The sequence below is a fragment of the Delphinus delphis genome, chromosome 9, assembly GCF_949987515.2.
Source record: "Delphinus delphis chromosome 9, mDelDel1.2, whole genome shotgun sequence".
In the NCBI taxonomy this organism is placed as follows: domain Eukaryota; kingdom Metazoa; phylum Chordata; class Mammalia; order Artiodactyla; family Delphinidae; genus Delphinus; species Delphinus delphis.
Genome location: NC_082691.1, coordinates 91457984 through 91480549, shown reverse-complemented (window position 1 = coordinate 91480549; position 22566 = coordinate 91457984). Strand labels below are relative to the sequence as shown.

The 22566-nt window shown below is 39.1% G+C and overlaps 1 protein-coding gene across 2 annotated transcripts in view; it reads left to right on the top strand.

The window, feature by feature from the left end:
- The window catches only part of DGKI (diacylglycerol kinase iota), a 447265-nt gene that overhangs the window by 226986 nt on the left and 197713 nt on the right, over positions 1-22566 (top strand). For both annotated transcript variants that reach the window (XM_060020018.1, XM_060020017.1), the window contains exons 9-12: positions 7920-8000; positions 8626-8721; positions 19618-19700; positions 21520-21580. In XM_060020018.1, coding sequence (XP_059876001.1) covers positions 7920-8000; positions 8626-8721; positions 19618-19700; positions 21520-21580 — 321 coding nt within the window. The remainder of the gene's footprint in view (positions 1-7919; positions 8001-8625; positions 8722-19617; positions 19701-21519; positions 21581-22566) is intronic.

The window sequence follows — 22566 nt, the reverse complement described above, 5'->3', positions numbered from 1 at the left end:
ACTGAAGGATCCCATGTACCCCTTACAAACTTTCCCCTCATGGTAACATCTTGCAGGATCATAGTATAACATCACAGCAAGGATCTTGACATTGATTAGTCAAGACACAGACCAATTCCATCACCGCAGGTATCCCTATGTTACCTTTTCAGAGCCACATCCATTTTTCTCCTGGTCCCACCCCATTTACTCTGTCTTCCCCAGAGTGGAAGTCTTCCTTTTTTTCTTTTGCTAGAGTATTTTAAAGCAGATTTTAGCATACCACTTAATCTGTAAATGCTTCATTTTGTTTCCTGAAAAGATAACACTTTAGAAAGACAACTACATACAATTATCTCACCCATCAAAATTAAATAATTTGAGGTGGCATCCTTAAAATATTTTCTGGTTGTTTCAAATATATCTTTTTTTACAGTTATTTTTTTCAAATTAGGATCCAGAGTCTACAACTGCCTTTTTGTTGACTGATCTCTTAAATCTCTTTTAATCTATAGCAATCTCCTCTCTTATTTTTCCTGCCATTTATTTATTGAATAAATTGGGTCACTTAACCTGTAGAATATCTCATATTTTAATTTTGGCTGATTATTATTGTGTTATTAAATGATTTTATTATTGTGTTTTAAAATGATTTTCCGTATGGCCCATATTTCTTGTAGAAATATTTAGATATAAAGACATTAGATTCAGGTTTAACTTCTTGGCAAAAGGACAATATGGGTAATGGTATCTTTTTCTATAGTGTAGCTTTTAAAGGAACATGATATCAGGTTGTTCACTCTTAGTGACGTTAAGATTGATCTGTGAATTCAGGAGGTGTCATCCTAATCCATCTGTTATAAAGTTGTCCATCAGTCTTTCATCTATAATTTTATCCATTAAGGATTGTTACCTAAATCTGTTTTCATTAGGGGTTGCTAAAGGGTGATTTTTCCAGTTTTTATTCTTCATTTTTTAGCTACAATTTTTCTATAAAGAGACCTTTCCCTTATGACCAGCAAATACATAAAAAATGCTTACTTGTTTGCCCTTAAATTTTCAGAATAATAAGTTGGTATCTTAGCAACTTTTATTAAGTGGCTGGTTGGTGGGGGTGTTTTTTGGAGAGTAGTTCACAGTCTGGATGCTAAAGTCCAAAATTTTTTTCATCACGCACCTTTTTATTACGTTCTATGATTCAGGACATCGTAATAATAAGAATGAAAGCTAACATTTATTGAACGCTTTACATGTGTTAGGAAATATTTTAAGTACTTTACCTTCAGTATCTCATCATCACAGTGCTCTATGGGGCAGGTATCCTATTAGTCCCATTTTGCAGCTAAGGAAAGTAAGGAATAGAAAAGTCAAATAAATTAGCTGGGACTATATAATTATTGAATAGTTTGAGATGGCATTTGAACCCAAGAACTGTGATTCTGGAAACCAAGCTTTTAATGATATGCCATGCTGCCTTACCGTGTTACTGTAGCCAGCCTTGCTGAATCGGTTTTAAAATTTTGGTGGTCCCTCCTCCTCCGGGCTCCAACGCGATTAAGTAATTTAATCAATTAACTAAGTTCTATGTAAAGGGTAGTGTATGATGAGCTTGGGGGCAGGGTTGCAATCGAGTAGTCCTGAAGAGCTCTGGCTTGCAAGCCAGGCTGCCTGGGTTCATAACCTTGCTCTGCCACTTACTAACTTGGTTAATCTCAACTTAATCTCTTCTGTTTCAGTTTCTCAGCTGCAAAGCTTAAATAATACTAGTACCTAACTCATAGGGCTTTCGTGAGGACTAATGAACTAAAAAAGAAAAAATAAAACACACAGGACAGCACCCGGCTCATTGTAACCACTCAAATGTTAGCTCTTGTTATTTTCCTTCTTGTTGACTTTTAGGGGTGCAGGGTATCAGGTGAAGCCACACAACAGCAGATAGCAGCAGTGGGTAGTCATACGGGGGTCAAGATAGAAGTTACTGATCCCTGAACCATCTGTATTATGGTGAAAGAGGATGTAAAGAGGATGAGATTTCCAATGGAGAGGGTAGAAGTAGACAAGCATAGGGGCCATAGCCTGGCACCTACTCTGTTTCCAAGTACACCTTGAAATACTACTATAACTGTTGTATTTCACACTGTAGTGGGATTGTGTATTCACTAGCATAATGCCTATCCCATGGGAGAGAGTCAAGACCTGATCATTTACTGAATAAAAGAACAGAAGAAGACTGGGAGAACATCCATACCCAGAAAGTGAGAGGAGGGAGAGAATCCTGCGAGATAGAGAGAGAACTATGGTTGCATTAAAGTTTCATTATTAAAAATGAAAAGAAAAGTAGGACAATCATCAATGTTAAATTCTGTAGACATGAAAAAAATCACAAGGATTGAGAAAAGTCCTTGTGTTTGGGGCCAGAGCATTGATGACCATAAAAACTATAGTTTGTAGAGTGTAGAGTATGGGTGGCAACCTGTTAGCGATGGTGTGGAAGCAGTAAGATTAGAGAATTTGTTGGAGGTATTGGGAAATGATAAAAAAAAAAATAGAATTTGGAAAGTAGATAAAGAACAGATAAAATGTTTTTCGACTTTTAGAATTTATATATCTTTCCTTCTTTATATATTTCTTTATTTTTCTATGACACTGCTTAAAAACGATAAAGGAGAAGAGGCTTAACTGAATTAAGTAAATGTTTAATTAACCACATTCAAAGATGCTGTTACATGCAGTGAGAGGTCCAAAGATGAATCAGATGTTCATTTGATGTCCACAAAGAGTGTACTCCCCAGTGGGGAAAATAGACACAACCATCTAAATCATTGGTCAGGGTATTTGTGGATTCTGGAGAGGAATTCAGCCACATGTAAATCTTTAATGAAAGAGTAGCTTTCAGATGTCTGGGAAGGTTTGTCTTTTTGATCAGTGTTCATCTCGTGGGAGAGATACATATATGGTGGTGAGAGGAAGGGGCCAGACAGGTTGGTTGAAATAGCCCTGGTCAGTGAGATGCCTACACATCTGAGGCAGAGAGAGGTAAATGCCACCTAAGATGTAGAAACACAGTGAAGACATGAAGCAGAATTGAGCAGCTTCAGTCGTGGAGAGCAGCCTAGGCTCAGTGGAAAATCTGTCATTTGTGCTTGGTTTTGAAGGATGTGGGTCGCATCCCTGGGAAGAAGGATGAGGAAGAACAAGTTGGTAGGACATAACTGAGAACAGCAGTGAAGATGGGTCATCAAATAAAGTCAGCTTTATTTGTGATGTTTGTGTCTAAACAGATGAGAGAAGAAGAGTAAAGGAAATCTGCTGGAGTGTATAATGGTCAGGAGAAGTGGGTTGTAAAGAGGTGGAATTAAACCATATATTTTCCTTCTCTGTTGAAAGATGGCTGGTTCTGAGTGGATAATTACTCCGTGACCAGCTGTGGAGTTGGGAGCTGCATGAAAGTTTGATGGTAAGGGAAATGAGGGCTGCCTGGATGATTTGCTGGGTTTCGTCACCAGATTACTTAGAGAGACCTAGAAGTTAAAAGATGATGGACGTTAGATGACTGGAAGGAATTAAAATGACAAGAAAACCAAATTTCAACAACCAAACCTGAATCTGTTGATATAAAGTAAACATATATTTAAAGTTACAGATGTCAGTGTTTGGACTGAAAATGTTAGCAGATGATATTTTGACTGGATGAACGCGTTAAAGATGTTCAGATGCGAGTGTAAGCACTTGGAGCTGGTGGAGCAAGACCTGTGTGACATGAACTTTTCGTGGGTTAAGTTTGGGGGCCGACACTGCGTTTTTAATAACTAACATCGTTCTCCACTTAATGCTTTAAAATTTGGCTTTCCCAGTTAAAAAAAGTCATAGGGAAAAGTCTATATTAATACGTACAGATTTGACTCTTTTGAAAACTACTGTATATGTCCCACACTATGGATGGTTTACAGTTAATTTAAGCCAACTCCTTCCCAATGGATATTCATATTCTTTCTAATGGTCTACTTATAAAAATGTCGCTATCAACTCCTGCCTAGCCTTGCGTTGCCTTTCTTCATGCTAGTCCTTATTCCTTATGACTGGATGATCTTAAAATGCTGGGGACCCCATGATATGTAATAGCAATGGCCAACAATCTCCCTCAATGCCCAAGTGACTTCCTTTGATTAGTTCTAAAGGTCAAGCGATACTTGCTGTGATTTGGCCATATACGCCTGAGAAGCTGCAGAGACCCTGTCCTTAACTTTGGAATGAGTTTTCTTGATCCTTCTGCTTACCCGTCCTCACAGCAACCTTTGCTGCAATGGTACGGCTGAAGCAGGGCAGAGTGAGAACGTTCTTGAATAGACAAAGTCCATGGATTGCTCTCTTATTATCCATCAGAGTTTTGTCCAGTGTATGATGGAGGAGGCCTTCATTTGGAATGATGAAGTGAGATATCTTCTCTTTAGATCTGTTATTATTTAGATCCTTTGTGATCCCATCACCCGAGGAAATCCCTGAAGGGTAATAAGAGTAGTACGTTAGGCTTCATTCACAGCTGGGTGATTCCCCCATAAGATTTTGTAACAGCCCAGGAAGGAGTCATAACTATGATAAAGAGTGTGTTGATAGGATCATTTTTGTGGCAAGGTAATTCTGCCCAATACCTGGTACAAGAAAACAAAAGGCCTTTATCTTTTCTTAGGACTTTAACAAAAGAGTGGGCACAGAATGTACAGGGGGTGAATGCTGTTGGAATCAGAAGAATGTAAAAATCCAAATGAGAGCACAGTATTTCACTGTTTGGAAAGTGTTGAACTTGCAAAGTGAACCCTTTGTATCACTGAGTTAGCCGCCCTTGTTAAGAGGGCTGCTTTGCTTTAGGACACAGGACAAGTATTAAAGGTTTCTTGACTGTATCACCAACAATTCTAGACAATAACGTCTTGGCATAATTTTTACATTCTTGGAAAGCATGTTTCGTTTAGCTCTCACAATACTGACCAGGCAGGGTAAGTGTTAGTGTGGATAAGCAAGGCTAGAAGACTTGTCTTGGCCAAAACACAGCCCGAATCTGCCTTCACGTCCATCTGTTCCTCGTTGAATTACGCTGCCTTCTAAAAGAAGTGATATATTGAGACAGAGATACATATTTACACGGGAACAGAAGGAAGCCTGGGGAATTTGGATGTGTGCTGTGAAGTTCCGTACTGCTTATCTCTTGCTATTTGACCATCCATAGGGCTGTAAGCTTACTCAGAGCTCACATAGAAGCGTCCAGGTACTGTAAGTCAACCACCGTGCTTTATTTTTGCCCCCTTCTTGTTCTGTGGGATGATGGCCTCAGATGCGTGTGGCTCGGTGAGGCTCAGAAGCACTTGTATCTGTGTTTCAAACAAAGGCCGTTTTGTGTGTCTGTTCCCTGTTAGAGTTGAGCTCCCCGCCTGCCCTGTTTTCGGACATCAAGCCTTATTTTGATGTGTTTTTCTAACCCTCTGTTTCTCAAACATACTTGATCATCAGAATCACCTGAAGAACTATGATTTCTGTGATCAGGCAAGTTTAGGAAACAACCTCAGCTTGATGCATTCGACCTACCTCTTGGAGTTTAATTATTGAGTGCTGTCAAGAAGCAAGGCCGACAGTGTGTTCCTGCAAGCACTCGGGGTCCTGCCTTTCTCTTGGCACTAAATGAATGAAAACAGCCAAGAAGTTAGGAAACAATCACTCACTTCCCAAGGATCCTTTTCAAAATCAGGAAAGACTCACTCAATGTTGTGAACTCTAAAAATATTGGTTTATTATTTCCACAACGATTTGAGTTCATACCATGTGCCGGGCATTTGTGCTGGGTGTTGGGGATCTAGAGCTATGAACGAGGCAACTGGCATTTATGGAAGTGCTTCTCATGGGACGGATACCAAGTTAACTGCTTCACATCCTTTTTCTTGTTTAAACTCCACAACTGTCCTGTGAGGTAGGTATTATCAACTTCATTTTAAAATTAAGAAACTGTTATTTCAGAAGTTTGACTGACTCGGCCAAGGTCACAGATCTAAGTGACAGGGTGGTTCAGAATTTACACCGAGCCTGGCAGATCCCACACCTCACGTTCCTCACCGCGGTGATTGGCTTTACCGCAGTACATATGGCTACTCACTCTGCCCTTTGTACTTCAAACAGGGGTTCTCAACCCCGGCTACACATTCGAATTCCCTGGGGAGCTTTTATTTTATTTTATTATTCTATTCTGGGGAGCTTTTAAAAAGTATCTTTGCCTGGGCTTCACCCCAAACAAATTAAATAAGAATGTTTGTTGGGGCCCAAGTACCAGCACTCAGAGCATCACTGAGTGCCATCAGGTAGATACAGCTTCTGTCGGTCTAATAGTTTTCAGCATTCTTCTTGGAATATTTGGCTGATTAAAAGTTTAAAGGTTCCGAGTAATTTTTTCTTCCCTTTTAATAAAACTGAAAGTAGTCAAAATATAGCAAATACTCGAAGAATGCAAAAGTTTCCCAAAGAGGGGCATGGCAGTACACCCATTTAAAGAGGAATTCAGAAATTTGGAGATCTGTGTGCAGGAGAAGTATAGTCTAGAGTGAGTGATGACAGATCACCTGGAATCTCGAACACCCATGAACTTCCAATTTCTGGGGAGATTCAGAGAACCTGAAGACTTGGACAAATGGTTGTCCAAGAAAGTTTCCTTCATCCTTGGTGAGCACAGGCCACAAATCAACTTATTTTTTTCATGGTTCAAATGAAAGTAAAATAAAAACTAAATAGTTTCAGTCTTGTAACTTGGATGTTTTACTATATGTACTCTAGACTAAGGTTTATTTTGAATGCTAAGAAAAAGTACTCTAAAATGTTGAAGAATAAATACCTAAGTTTCTTCAAGCTGTTTGAAAACATTTAATTGCTCAAACAATGCAGTTGTATATACTTATATAAGCTTTTAAGTTAAGAATTTTGTATTTCAGGCTTTCAACACTCTGTAAAACTCCACGACATGGTAGTAATAGCTTGCCTTTATGAAGATGGCAATCTAATTAACTATTGACTTTTCACTAATTAAATCTGGCTTTGCCTTGTCTTCAGCCAGTGAGCTGTGACTGTCCCCTGAGAGAGGTTCTTCTCAAAGCATCTGTATAAAATATTAAGAATAAATAGCTGTAATAATCACAAAGTTGGGGTCCATAAAATCCCTAGAAAGACTGGGAATGTAAATTTGGGGTCACTGTGTTTCAGCAAGTTGGATGCAATTCTGTGAGAAGAAAAAAAAAAATCAATGTTACCAGGGGAGGGAGGACTCTTTAAACTAATGGGTCTTTAGCCAGAGAAAGGAAGAGCAGTGGCTCCCACTCTATTATTATAAGTAACTCGAGTCTTTGCATTTTAAAACCAAGCCATTAATGCTGATAGGGGAGTTGGATCATAAAGTTCCAGTGGGGTTGAGTCATTTTATGAACAGGTCATTCCCTATAAAAAGTAAAAAGAGAAAACGAAAAACGAAAAAGGAAAACGTGAAAAATGGCCTCCTCTTTTACATTTCCACATAGGTGATCTGCATACCAGGAGGTGAACTTGAACTTGGTTGGGCGGGAGACGGACCTGGTTGGGCGGGAGACTGGAGCCCCTCAGAGAATTTGGGATTCTTCCATTTTTACTGGGAGGGTTGGCAGGTATAACATGTGTTGTTATGTGAGTCCATGAGAGCCTCCAGGGTTCTAAGTCCCTGCCTCTCCGTGTGGTGGGGAGTCAGTCGCTCACTCTGAAGCACGCGACTGGGTTCTGTGTGTGGCTTACCCATGAGCAGTGGCTTGGAAGTGTCAAAGCATGAGAAGCATGAACGTCGAACAGCATGTGCTGCCGTCATCTTCTAGATGGTTCTGCATGGGAAAGCTCGTGGGCCGTCTGCCTGCGAGCTCAGGTGGTCCCTTCTTTCCCTACAGAACTCGCTGAAGGCTTCAAATCGGAAGAAGAAGAGAACAAGCTTTAAAAGAAAAGCCAGTAAAAGAGGAACTGAAGTAAGTGTTTGAGGGTGATGGTCCAGTGAAATCCATCCTCCTTTCCATAGCCACCTCTGTCTGACTTGACCTGGCCAAGCGTATTTTTCCGATCTACCTCCTGCCACTCTTTCCTTCACCTCATTCTAACCACACTGGGATTCTGCCTATTCCTTAAAAAAAAAAATATATATATATATATATATACACACACACACACATATATATAAATAAGTATACAAATAAATATTCCTTAAAAAAAAAAAATATATATATATATATATATATATGAAACCTCCTGCCACTTCAGAATCAGAGCATTTGCACTTGTCTGTGGAAGTATTATCCCAAAGATTATAAAGATGAAGATAAGAGCTAGAACGTTTCTAGAACGCTTTGAGTATACAGAATAAAAACAAAAGCGTGGCTTAATTCTTGGGGGCAAGTTATAACTTGAGATACTTTCTCACTTACTTTGAGTTAGCCCTGTGAAACAAGGTGCAGAGGTTTTTTTTGGGGGGTGGGGCGGGGTTTTTTTTGGGGGGGTAAGGGGGTAGCGGTGGTGCTAGTAATTTCTCACTTTCATTGTTTTGGGGCTGCCTTTCAAGTCACAGATGTATGTCTCAATAGTTCTGCTTTCTTTCTTCATTAGGAAAACAAAGGTCGTCCTTTTGTGATAAAACCTATCTCTTCTCCTCTCATGAAACCTTTGCTTGTGTTTGTGAACCCCAAGAGTGGAGGCAACCAGGTAAGTCAGTTTTCATGAGTTTCACCTGGAGGCTTCGATGCCTTCTTGAAAACACATTTCCCAACACCAAGTGAAATAGCACCACGTAGGACCCCTAGCATTGGAAGACAGCCAGTTTCTCCAGCAAGGGACAGCCTCACACATGACTGGGCTAGGCAAAGCCTAGAGGTTCTAGGATCTATCCCTCTACTTCCACATAAGGCTTTACTAGAGGTACTCAAAAACCTAACTGCTAATAGTTTCCTTACAGATTTTCAAGAAAGGTCATTCTATAAACTCTTAGGTTTCAGGTTTCTCAACTCCTGTAGTTAGGAAGCCCTTTAAGAACTTATCTTTCTTTCTTTCTGTTGTAATTTAGACCCGACTGCTTTTTTCCCTCTCTTCAGAGGAAAGAGAGATTAATGATTTATTATTCATGATAATCATGAACAACAGATACCACCAAGGCTAGCAAAACTATATTACGTTTCACAGGTTTCATTTGGTCTTTGCCCAAGCCCTATAGAATCATTAGTTATCAACCTCATTTGAGGATAAAGACATAGCCTTAGAAAAGTTAAATGTAATGACATATCTAAAGTACACAGCTCTTTAAAGGATTGAAATTGTTCTAGAATCCAGGTCTTTGTCTCCTCATCTAGTTTTCTTCCCACTCTCTGAGTCTTCTTATCAATACTCTTCTGTGGGCTCTGATTTTCTGTTATTTTCATGTGAGACTGGATGATAAAATATTTCCTGTGTCCATGAAGGGAAGTGCACATTTTACATTTTGAGACAAGATTCCCTGGAGTATCACGCTAAACAACTAAAAGATTTAAAACTGTTTAGTCACCCCATATAAGGAGGGGAGTCATAGAATTAGGATTGATCCAAAATGATGTTCTTATTACTAAAGTTAATGGGCATTTTTCCAGATCGCATTAATTATAGTAAAGCTTCTCTTATGGGAGCTTGTAATTTAAAGAAAATATTATCCCTCCTTTCCTTCCTTTCTTCAAAATTCTTAATAATAATTCTTGTGTTAAAAGTCTGTATTAACATTGTAGAGAACAGGGAAAAGAAACGTGTTGTAAGCAGAGAAATAATCTGTTTTCAACATTCTGCTCTTTTGAGTTGCTAAATGACTACCTTCGTGTTGTAATGATGGTGAGCCTGACACTGCCACTGGAGGAGGTTCTCAGGAGTGAGGTGCAGTTTGCCCTGAATCTTACCACCTCTCTATCTCTGGTCTCGCTGAAGCCTAACTAGGGTTGGGGGTGTGGCTGGGGACCAAGGAACAGAGCAAAGCTAATGTAATTAACTCCATGATTTTGGCCACCTGAGCCACCACATGCTAATTAATGTCTGTTATATTTTATCACAACAGTCTTTACATAAAATGCCTTTGTTAAATTATCATCAGCTTTTTCCCTAGGGCATTCAGAAAATTGTAGGTGATCTCTGCTTTTGAGGAGGGGACGGTCCAGTTAAGATACAGCCTGTTGCTGTTTCAGTCTCTGTATGAATTATTAAAGACGGGGACTTCAGAGATGATCTAAGTTTGCTTCCTCTTTCACTAAATAGAAAACAGTTCATGGACGCCTAAGTGATAAGGATATCGTGTTTGTTAATGACACAAAAGGGGCAAATGGGGAAAGAATCTGAGCAACGTTAAATATACGTGAGTTGTAAATTGAGTGGATCGGACCGCAAGTGCTGTGGAAGTTCAGAGGCAAGCGGTGACTTGGGAGTGATAAGGAAATGGTGTCAGGGAAGTGGCTGAAATGGAAGATGTGTACTACTTAGTTGTGCAGAGGAGAGAAAACTGGAGTCATGTCCTCTTCCTCCTCTCTTGTCACATTGCTGTTCACACTTTACTGTAGCACCTTTCTGAACTATTGCTCAAAATTAATCGCGCTGTACACTATGCCCCTGTCGTCCTTGGCACACACCTGTATTATGTGAATTGCAGCATAAGTGCTCCAGGGGTGCCTTTACTGCAAAGATAACAGTGTCCATAATGCCGGGGGCCTCACCTCTGAACCTATGATGTCTAATATACGGCATAGAGCAGTGAACAAATAATTGTTTAATAAACAGTATGTGTAGAAGATGGGATGTTGTGATGAAAATGATTCATTTTGAGTACAGTATGGTGAGTAGAGGATGCATATTAAGTTACTAGAAATGTGATTAGAGGTTAGAATGAACCTATGGAGCAGTGTCTTATAAAAACCCAGCTGAGGATTTTGGATTTATATAGTGAAAACTTGTTTTTTGCTATTTGAAGTTTTTTTAGTTTTGAAAAATATTTTTTAAACAAAGGAGTAATATAATGGAAGATTAATTAGACACATAGAGAATATATATATAAGTCAGCAGTCTATTCACTTAGCATAAATCGGGTAGAGGACCTTGTTTATACATCCTATATATAATATCAATAGTTTGCATTTACTAATCCCAAACTCCTAATCCTTCCCTCAGCAAGGTCCTACAGTATAGCAAAGGGAACTATAGTCAATATCCTGTGATAAACCATAATGGAAAAGAATATATATATATATATAAACGGAATCACTTTGCTGTACAGCAGAAATTAACACAACATTGTAAGTCAACTATGCTTCAATAAAATTTTTAAAAATTTTTAAAAATCAGATAGAGGGATAGCTCAGTGGATGGATGGATTGATCAATGGATGGGCGGACAGATGGACTAATGGTGGATCATGGATGAATGGATAGATGGGCACGTGGATGAATAGGATACATAAAAGGAAGTAGAGCATCAAGATTTTCCAGCTAATTATCTGGAAAGTGGCTTTGTTATTGATGGGTTTTCAGGAAAGGGAAAAAATTATTTTGGGGAAGAGGTTGAAATGAGTTTGAGATCACAGTGAGGTGTTCAAATTTTTTAAATGGCCAGTTGTGAGAAACACAAGGCTTCGTGACTTTGCTGCCACTTGCTGCACTCTGGCTTGTGAATGCATCGCCCTAAAGATGTTACCTCCGGAATAGCTGGGATTCTCAGAAGTGTGACTAACCAAATCAAAATTAATATTACACAACTTTAAATTTCTATATATTCCCTCTCTGAAGTAGAATTCTTTACTAAGCCTAATAAATATGAAGAACACTGTGCACTGTTTCTAAGCACAGTGTGAAATGTGGAGAAAGCTGTAAAGAAGTCCAAACACCCATCTACAATTAGAATCATTCAAACCGGCCTCCAGCGGCTTCGCATATTCACGGTTCCTTCTTCAGCGTTAGGATGGTACAGCTTTGATCCCCCGATTGTGGTGAGCAGGGCAGAGTCACGGTCAGGGCTGATCTAACTCCCCTGTCAGGGCTAGCCTTTCCTGAGCTGTGACCGTAACATGACCTTCACGTTGCAGACGAGGGCACGTTCAGCCACAGGATGGGGAGTCAGAGGATGAAGCAAACCATCCCATCTGGCAAAACGCAATCAGAGGAAGGAGTTTCTTATTCCTCAGTTCCTTTGAATCTCGTTTCCTCATAGTTTTTCCCTCCTTTTTTTTCCTTTCTTTTTTTTTTTCTTTTTTTTTTTTTTTTGTGATACGCGGGCCTCTCACTGTCGTGGCCTCTCCCGTTGCGGAGCACAGGCTCCGGACGCGCAGGCTCAGTGGCCTTGGCTCACGGGCCCAGCCGCTCCGTGGCATGTGGGATCTTCCCAGACCGGGGCATGAACCCGCGTCCCCTGCGTTGGCAGGCGGTCTCTCAACCACTGCGCCACCAGGGAAGCCCTTCCCGCCTCCTTTTATTCTCTCGGACCCAAATGAGCCATAGTTGAGACAAAGAGCCAAAGGGGAACAGAGGGTGGCAGTGAAAACGAAGCAGGTGAACCCAAGGAAGGAGAAGTGGGGTGGGGGGCATATACCCTTTCCTACCTGGAGTTTCTCGCTCTGCAGCATTCTGTATTCAAGCCTTACATAGTGTGCTGTTCTGAGAAGGGAGACCATTCACTTCTATTTACCTTACAGACAAGTTGAGATTAGTAACATGACCTCTGTATTTGTTTGACATCCTCAGTCATGAGAACCTTTGAAATATCACTCATTAGAATTCTTATCTAGGAATTTTCAGTTTCCAGAAAATTCAGGAAATTTCCACCTGACACTAGTGTTCAGTCTGGGCAAATTCTATTTGAATATGTGCCCCTTACTCCCTTCTTATAGTCCAGAGGCTTTCAAACTGTTTGTAAATAAAACCCATGAAGACACTTGGTAGAAATGCTCCACCCCATAAAATCTGATGCAGTGGGTCTGGGTTGAGGCCCAGGAATGCTACCGGTTAGCAAGCATCTCCCGTGATTCTGATGTAGGTCTTTTGTGGAACACATTTAGGAAAACGTAAATAAGAGTCATATCAGGGTCTCTGACATGACCTGGGCTTTGTGTGAGGAGCACAGTGGGTGAGAAGTTATTTGAGATGAAAGTTTATTTTTTTGTTTGAAGAATAGCATCTCAGCTTGTCCTTACTTTCTTCAAGGAGGCTCATCTCGTAGCTCAGAGAAGTGGTTCTCAGCCCTCGCTTCATGTCAGAATAACCCCGGCAGCTTTTAAAGACCGATGTCTGCTGCACCCCATGCTAAGAGCCTGTGAGGACAGGACCCCTTAACTGGTCTAAGTTCCTAGTAGATTTTCTTGTCTAGCTAGTGTTGAGAATCATGGGTTTTTTTTTTTCTTAGGCTTTAATGTGCGTATGATTCACTTGGGGATTATGTTAAAATGCAGATTCTGATTCAGTGAGTCGCAGGTGGCTCTGAAATCCCGCTTTTCTAACACGCTCCCTGGTGCCAGTGTTGCTACAGCTGAGACCACACTGATTCTCAAGAGCTGACAGCAATCAGTAGAGAAATACTTTGTTGTTCTTGTTGTTAAATCCTGATTTTTGCCTTTAAAGGATTGATTTATTCTGCTCATCTGTATCTCGATATCAAGCACTCCCCTCTTCTGTTTTTGAAGCTTAGACTTCAAACTTAAACCGCACACGCACAAAACTTGCTTAGGCTTCTGTGCTCTAAATGACTAGACGATGTCGCCATCTGCTGGCAAGTAAAATGCCTACAGCTTTTTTTTCCTTCAGTATTTTATGTGTGTTCGGAAATTTTCCAGCGCTTGGCAGGAATATGTTGAGCTGCACACATTATAGGGACTGCTTTTATGTCCTCTTTTTAAACAATCCCTCTTTTAAACAGATGCTTCAGAATAATTGTCTCTTTTTCTAACACTCTTCAGGTAGACATGTACTGGGTGTTCTGCAAAGCTTTACAGGTTAGTGGCACGGCTATTATTGGTGGGATGTGAACTATCTGAGGGAATAGTCACTAGAATTAGGGGCTGTGATATCAACTTTGAGTGTCTCCTCCTGCGGAAAAGAGGTAGTACAGGAAAGAGAAACTTTATTCCCGCATGATGCCCTCCCCGGCGTGGAAACCTGAGGGCCTGAGAAATAGGCCCCCTCTCTTACGCTTATCGCCGCTTTAACTTCAAAACTTATCATTTTTCTTGGATGCCCGTGTGACTCATTAACATGTTTGTACCCGAGACGTATGGACCCTTCTGATGCCTCTCAATGTTTCCTGCTTTCACACTGCGTCTCCTTCACACTCATGAGTCGTGAATTTCACCTTTCAGTGACTTAGATTATACATGCATGGTGAGGCAAGTGTCCTTTTTTTATTGAGCTGTAGCTGATTAATGATACTATATCAGTTTCAGGTGTACAACATAGTGATTCGGTATTTTTATGGGTTATACTCCATTTAGAGTTCTTATAAAATGTTGGCTCTGTTCCCTGTAAGCAGGTGTTCTGACCCCTGGAATTATTCTGGCCAGCCAGTCCTGAGAGTCGAGGGTCCCGGCCTGGGGTGCTCCCGCCGTTCATTGTGAAATCCCAGGGTACAGGTGTGGCATGAGCTGGACCCCTGGATCAGAGTTGCCAGGGAGCTTATCAACAGGTTATAGGGGGGAGGGATGTTCAGCCTGTGGACAGGCTCATACTGACCGAGTTCACACACCATTCATGGACAGGCTTCCCCAGACCAGGGCCGGCCCTTCCTAAGTCAGGCCAGGGAAGGTCAACCCAGGTGGGGAGAAGGAGGAGACAAAGAGAGGAAGTAACTTCCAATCTGAGTCCCCAGACTGTTTCTACATACTGAACAAACAGCCTCAGTGAAGATGTTATTTTCTACGATGCTAAACCTAGGGATAAATCAAAAACATTATTTTATTATTTTATTTTTTTATTGAACTATAGTTGATTTACAGTGTTGTATTTCTGCTGTACAACAAAGTGATTTAGTGTGTGTGTGTCTGTGTATTCTTTCCCATTATGGTTTATTACAGGATATTGAATATAGTTCCCTGAGCTACACAGTAGGACTTTGTTGTTTATCTGTTTTATATATAGTAGTGTATATTTGCTAATCCCAAACTATTAATTTATCCCCCTCCCCGCACTTTCCCCTTTGGTAACCATAAGTTTGTTTTCTATGTCTGTGAGTTTGTTTCTGTTCTGTAAATAAGTTCATTCGTATCATATTTTGGTTTCCACATGTAAGTGATATCATATGCTATTTGTCTTGTTCTGTCTGACTGACTTCACTTGATATGACAATCTCTGGGTCCATCCATGTTGCTGCAAATGGCATTATTTCATTCTTTTTTATGGATGAGTACTATTCCATTGTGTGTGTATGTATATATATAAATGTATATTTATATTATATATCTAAAATAATATAAATATATATATAAAACATCTTTATTCACTTAACTGTCAATGGACACTTAGGTTGCTTCCATGTCTTGGCTATTGTAAAGAGTGCTGCAGTGAACATTGGGGTGCATGTATCTTTTTGAATTACAGTCTTCTCCGGATATATACCCAGGAGTGGGATTGCTGGATCATGTGGTAACTCTATTTTTAGTTTTTTAAGGAATCTCCGTACTGTTTTCTATAATGGCTGCACCAGTTTCCACTCCCACCAACAGTGTAGGAGGGTTCCCTTTTCTCTACATCCTCTCCAGCGTTTATTATTTGGACTTTTTGATGATGGCCATTCAGACCGGTGTGAAATGATACCTCATTGTGGCTTTGATTTGCATTTCTCTAATAATTAGCGATGTTGGGCATCTTTTTGTGTGCCTATTCCAAAGGCCCCACCTGCTAATACCATCACATTGAGGGTTATTTTGCAGGAGCAGACATCAGTGTACAGTAGTGGCTAAACCAAGCCACCTAGCCCCTGTGATAGGTCTAGGGCCTAGATGTCTAGCTCCTTAGCCTCTAGTCAGACTGATGTATCAAAATGTAAGTCCAATTCCTCTGCTTAAGACATTTCAGTGACTGTCATTTCCTGCAAAACAAAGCCTGAGCCCCACAGCCTACATGACTTAATCTACAACTCACTTTGGGAGTTTCATCTCCCACCACCCCTGCCTCATGGTCCAAAGACTGAAATGAATATAGTTTTTCCGTGACATGTCTTGCTGTCTCACACATCTTGTACCCTTACCGTAAAACTTCTTCCTCTACTCCATGTAAAAAGAAATGGTTAACTCTACTCATCTTGCAAGACACAGTTCACATATCATACATAGGAAGCCCTCATCCAATCCCCATAGTTGGGCTTAGAGTATCTCCTCCAGCCACTCATACATTTCCGTAGGCATCTTCATCATAGCATTTACCATCTTTAGTGAACGAATTTATTTTGGGTTGGTCTCCTGAGCTCCTGGGTGTGCACATGGCTACAGAGTAGGAGCCTAATACAGGTTTATTGAATCAATAAGGTATTCTTTCGGGATTGTTTGGGTTAAGAGATTTCTTAACCTCCTCCTCCCACTGTTATTTTCCTCAGGTCTTTCTTATTGTCTGGACAGTTCTTTTCATGAGCTAGATAATGCCTCCATGATATAAACCAAGGCTTGCTTAGTAACATAGAGTACTGAGCCCTACATGAGAGTTCCAGTGCTTTGATGACAATTGATGTGCTGCTATTTGAGCTGACCCATTCTTAGTTGATCCTCTGTACTCCCCAAATCATTATATTTTTTTCATGAATAATTCAGAGAACTTTCTTTGGAGAACAAGATCTTCTCTGTCTTGTCCATATCCTGATCCCCTTACCTAAAACCGTGCCTAGCACATAGGAGGTGAATGGATGAATCCTGTTCGTTCCCCTCTGGAACAATCTACCTATTTTCTTGGAAGTTGTTTTATTCTGCGCCACTCTGTTCCCTGATACCTGGAGCTGGACAGAACAATGTTTTATCATTCCATAGGAATACCCAATCTCAAACTATCTTAGAAAATTCTGTGGTCATTGAGGTATTACATCTACAACCATATGTATGAGAACACGCTCCGGAGCATATTAGAATTGATGTGTAAGCTGTTTTTTTTTTTCATTTAGAGAAAAATAAAACTCTTGCACAGAAGTTCAGCTTTTATAAGGCATATAGCATGTGATGACTATGAGAGTATTTGAAACTCGCTAGTCAATTGTGTAGGTGATGGAGTAGACTTAATCTTGTCAGTGAGAAAGAAATAAGTTACTCTTTTCCTGGTGAATTAGTACTTGTCAACCCATTCAGTTCTATTCAATAAATTATCTCTATTAAAGCACTGAGTAGCTTATCCTAGAGGTAGCAGCAGAGTAAATAGAACTAACTTAAATATTTTAGGTCTCTTTTCTTTACCTACCAAGATTGATTTAAGACAATGCAATACTTTCATTCAGACACTTATCATTTTTGCTAATGAATGTGTTTTAGAAAGATTACTTTTAAAATAAGAAATTATATCATGCCTGAATATAAACTCTGATAGGGCAGCCTCGCATGTTTATGAAAGTCATCCCTGCCCAATTCTAGAGAGCATTATTCCAGTAGGCTGCAACATTAAGTGGTACCTCCTAGAAGCGTGGGGTGCAAAACCTGCCAGCCTTAAAAAATACCCCTTTGTCAAAAGGATAAATGTAGCGAATTAGGTGTTCAAACTAACACAAATTGAAAATGAGCAAAACCCAACATGGTGTGGACATTCAAACCTTTTAGAGAAATTTGAAGATAAAAAAAAAACCTCAATGCTTTTTATTTTTTGAAAGATGTTAATTACTTAGTATTGTATATATAAGAGAAACTGGAATTGAGATGCACACCATAGCCAAAGGTGACAACGAAGGAGTAATTAACATCCACAATTCACATTGCCCTAGGAATCTAAAAGTGAAAAATTAATTTTCTAGCAAGTCAGTTGGAAATTTTTAATAAACTGATTGGTCATTAGAATGACTCTGGTGTTACCTATGAAACATAAAAGATTACTTGAAATAATCCCCAACTGACTTGATACCAAGGCCTGGTGTGGAAAGAAGAGAATGGTTTAGTATTTAGTTATTATTATGTATCTAAATCTATATCTAGATTTTGTAGGAAACAAAGTATGTCATTTGGCGAAAGTGAAGGATTAGTTGTCATGATTAAGGGTAGAATGTTATTCCTAAATTTATAGCAAGCACATGATAAAGCAGAACTTTAAATTATAGGTTTGGATGAAATGTGGAACAAAAGACCTACACTGGCCTCTGTTAACAACTGGCATAGCAATGTGATAATTATAAACTACACTTTAGCCCTCACATGCTCAAGTGTAGTTTAATGAATAGGTTAACAAGGAACAAAAAAGAAAGGGACTAACATTTACAAAGGCCTATTTTGTGCCACATACTGTGCTGGATACAAAACTATTACTGATTCATTTAATTCTCATAATCACCTTGGAAAGTAGACATTGCCCTATTTTACATGCTGAATTTCTGCAAGATTATAAATTCTCAGTCACCCAGTTAGAACACCCAAGTTAGCTCTGACTCAAATATTGTGCTATTTCTACTGTACTAGGATGACTCTCAAATACAGTGTATAGGTATCCAAACTTAGGAATATTTTCAAGGAAGAGCAATCATGATAGCTAATAAAGGGATGATAGTTATAAGCAACGGATGCTGCCCAACCGATCAAATATTATTTGCTATGGTTGGTAGTGACCTAAAATGAGGCACCCTACTCAATTTTAAAGCTCTTTTGATACTGCTTAATAAAAAAAATTCTTCTTTAATTTGATTTTTGCTCAATTCACTTTAAGAAGTGATCTCCAGAACGGCTTTGTATTTGCCATGATATCTCTATAAATATCACAGTTACTTAAGACACTCCAGAAATGGTTATGAGAGAGAGAAAAAGACACAGATGTATACATGGAAATTGAAAAATGTCAAAGTAAGAGTTGATAGCACTAACTAGAGAAATTATATATTTTAAGTATGGGGAGCCTGAGATACTTTTGCTGTGGTTAAAAACATTTATTTCAATAAAGTCATACTTAGCTAATACTGTCCTTATTTTATATTATGCAAAGACAATAATCTGCACAATAAAGTAAAAAGTAATGTTAAATTACATAAGTTGACTAATAACTTCCCTATGTGGATTTTCACACATTAAATAATGATAGTAAAAGCCAACAGATACTAATCATTAAGCATTTGTTGCATGCCAACCACTTTGATGTTCTCCTCAGACGTTATTGCATTTAATCTTTACAACAAGTCTGTGAACTAGGCATTTTTATTCCTGCATTAAAGAGAAGAGAGCTGAACTTAGTGAAATTAAAGCACTTGCCCAGAGTTACACAGGTTAGACAGAGCCTAATATAAGCATTCAACCTATGTATATCGATGGCCAAAGCCCATGATTTTAACTGCTACTCTATACTGTTTATAATTCAATATTATTTTTTAGAACAGGATTTATTTTTATTCTTTAAATGAGCAGGTAATATTTGGAAATTTCTTCCTGTTATTGTCAGTTTTTTTTTTTCCTTACAGGGAACCAAGGTCATGCAGATGTTCATGTGGTACCTGAACCCACGGCAAGTCTTTGATCTTTCTCAGGAAGGGCCAAAAGACGCGTAAGTCTGGAAATACCCTCCATGGTTCTTACTATTTTAGGCGAGTGAGAAGGACTTTCTGCTTTGGAGTCAAGCTTTATTATTTGATGACCTCATGAAGTGTTTTTCTGACCGTCTCTCATCTACTTGCTCACCTGCACTGTCCTCCCTTTGAAACTTCATCTGCTGTTTCCCTCTTCACTGGGTTAGTTTCCTTCAACACTTACCCTCTGAGTTGTTAACTCTGAGTGTGTTTGCTGCTTAGACACATGTACATTATGTGCAAATCTGAATGGAGAAAGGATCCATCCTTTTTCTACTTATGCATGTACCACTTTGGAGATGTACATTAACGGGAATGTAAGTGTATCTTTGTGGAGAAGGACCATCTCTGTTTATGAATATTTTCATTTATTTGCATTAGAAATTGTATGCATCTGTGTCCATTTGAGAGCTTGATTGATTAACTGATTCCATACCAGAGTGGGAGAGACATTCTAATTCCTGCTCAGTCCTTCATCTGAGCCTCTCAGAAATTTCATTCTCTGTTTTTTGTTCAAAGTGGTGAAAAATAAAGTCTCTCTGTAGATGACATGTGTCCTATATCTTCCCTTTCATGGAGGGGTACATGGTGGGAAGGAGCAGGGACATTTCTGCTGCTGTCTGGTTCCCTTTTTAAAACCCACCTAATAAGATAGTTCAGATGTCATCTGGTAAACATTAGAGCTAAAGAGATACTAATTATTTTTATAACTACTTATAAATAAGTAATAATATCAGAGGCAAAGAAACACAAGCTCAGATAATTTCTAGAAAATAATATTCCTGTATGAAATAGATAAATTACATATTTTAAGCCTACGAGAGAACATTGATTATGAAAATTAACTTCTGTTGTCATTCTCTTAATCTGTGAACTTCCTTGCCACTAGAGTTTGCTATAAGACTTCTATATTTTTTTCTGCATTCAGATGTATTAAGGCAAATCTGCTTTTTCCCTTTTACATTTACTTTTGCCCTTTCACATTTACTTAAGATTTTATCATTTTTAGTTAGACTTTAGGTAGATACGTCATAGATAACCATAAAGAACATGGCAGGACAGGAACTATTTTCAGAAAAAAATATGATTTGATTTAAATAGGTGATGTTTTCTGGAATAGAGCCATTGAAATTGTCACTTAAGCAAACATTTTAGCGGGAACAGTATCATTGCATTTTCTTAAGACAACAGGAAAGATCTAATTTCAAGCAGACAAATTCAAAATAAAGAAAATTCAGTAATTCTTCCCTTTTGGGGCTGAGCAGTATCAATGGGGGTTTGAGCGTCAGCGGGTGAGTTGAGAGGGAGATGGAATTGTGGGTGCAGTAGTAATAATGCTAGTGGGGTGTCCTTCCTAGCTCTCTGAAGAAGGTTTTCTAGGAGTAAGAGTGGGAAGTGTAGATTTGAAAAATAAATAGGTCTGGGAAAAGCTAATCAGATTTGATGTTCTTTGAGAAAGGAGGGAGAAGAATGGAAAGAAAAAGAAGGAATTTGACACTAGTGAGGAAAATAACGTGCGTTGACACATTAATAGGAATTATGGGAAATAAAACACTAGGGCACCCTAAAACCCCATTCCAGTGACGTTTGCTGCCAGCCCCTAATCCGATTGTTGGAACCAGTACTTGGTGACTACTCGGTGACTCGTTTTGAAGGTATTACCATTCTCGCGGTTATGCGTTTTCTCCAGTGACACCCTCCACGCCCCTCTTCGTTTTGGTGTGTTTTGGAATCGTGCTCTCTGCTATGGCCGGTGATATGCTCTTTTATTTACTTTTCCTTCTGTATCCTCTACAGGCTTGAATTATATAGGAAAGTACCAAATCTGCGGATTCTGGCCTGTGGTGGGGATGGAACGGTAGGTCCTTGAAAGAGAATCTAGTTCTTTTCCTTGTTTCTTCCATTTGTCTTTTGTTTTCTTTAAGACATTTCTCTTTCTTCATTCCCACCTCACAGTCTTTCCAATCCCCTCAAACCTCTGTCTCTCATGTGAATCCAATCCCCTAAGGGTTAGGAGGGACTTTGTTATTGCCCTCAAGGATTCATACTTGATCTTTCTAAATTAGATTTCCCTCTCTCCACTAGGCTATATCCTTTCCTGTTCCACAAAGTAAGGATGTGGTCACATCACTAGAATGAGGATTGTAGATGACTAAATTATTTTTAAAACAGAAACTGACCTATTTCCATATATTCTTAATAATTGGTCACAACTATGGAGAAGTATGTGTACACAATTGAATTATGGCTTTTTTTTTTTTTTTTTTTACTGGTGGAAATAAAACTTAGAATATTGGCTAACATTGGTTTGCATAAAGATCATAACTGGTTCCCTTTGTAGTCATTTTTGGAGAAAAGATGGAGTTGGGCTGAAGTTTAATATCACTGGTGTATTTTCCCCAGTTTGTCTCATCTGTTTCTCAATTTGCCCTCTACTTAGGTTGCTATATTTAGCAAAGGCAAATAATTGAGAATCGTGACATTTAGATTTTGCTGTCCAGTGTCTTTTCTTCTGTATTTGGAGTCTGATCTCATAGGATTTTATTATGAACTATCTTTGGCTTTTCTCTAATCTTCCTAATTAGAATGTTTTATTCTCAAAGGCAGCAATGGAATCTTCTAATTTTATCTCTCACAGCACGTGAACACTTAATGCAGCACTGGATACACATTATATACTAATAAACACAACCGAAAAAAATAAAACAGTGATTGCACTGGTCCTTTAAGATTTTCTGTGGAGAGGAAAACATTTTTCAGTTGGGAAAGTAATGTTTACTATTCTTGGAGACTCTAATACACATTATTAGCTTATAAAATTCATTATAAAGTCTTAAAGAAGCC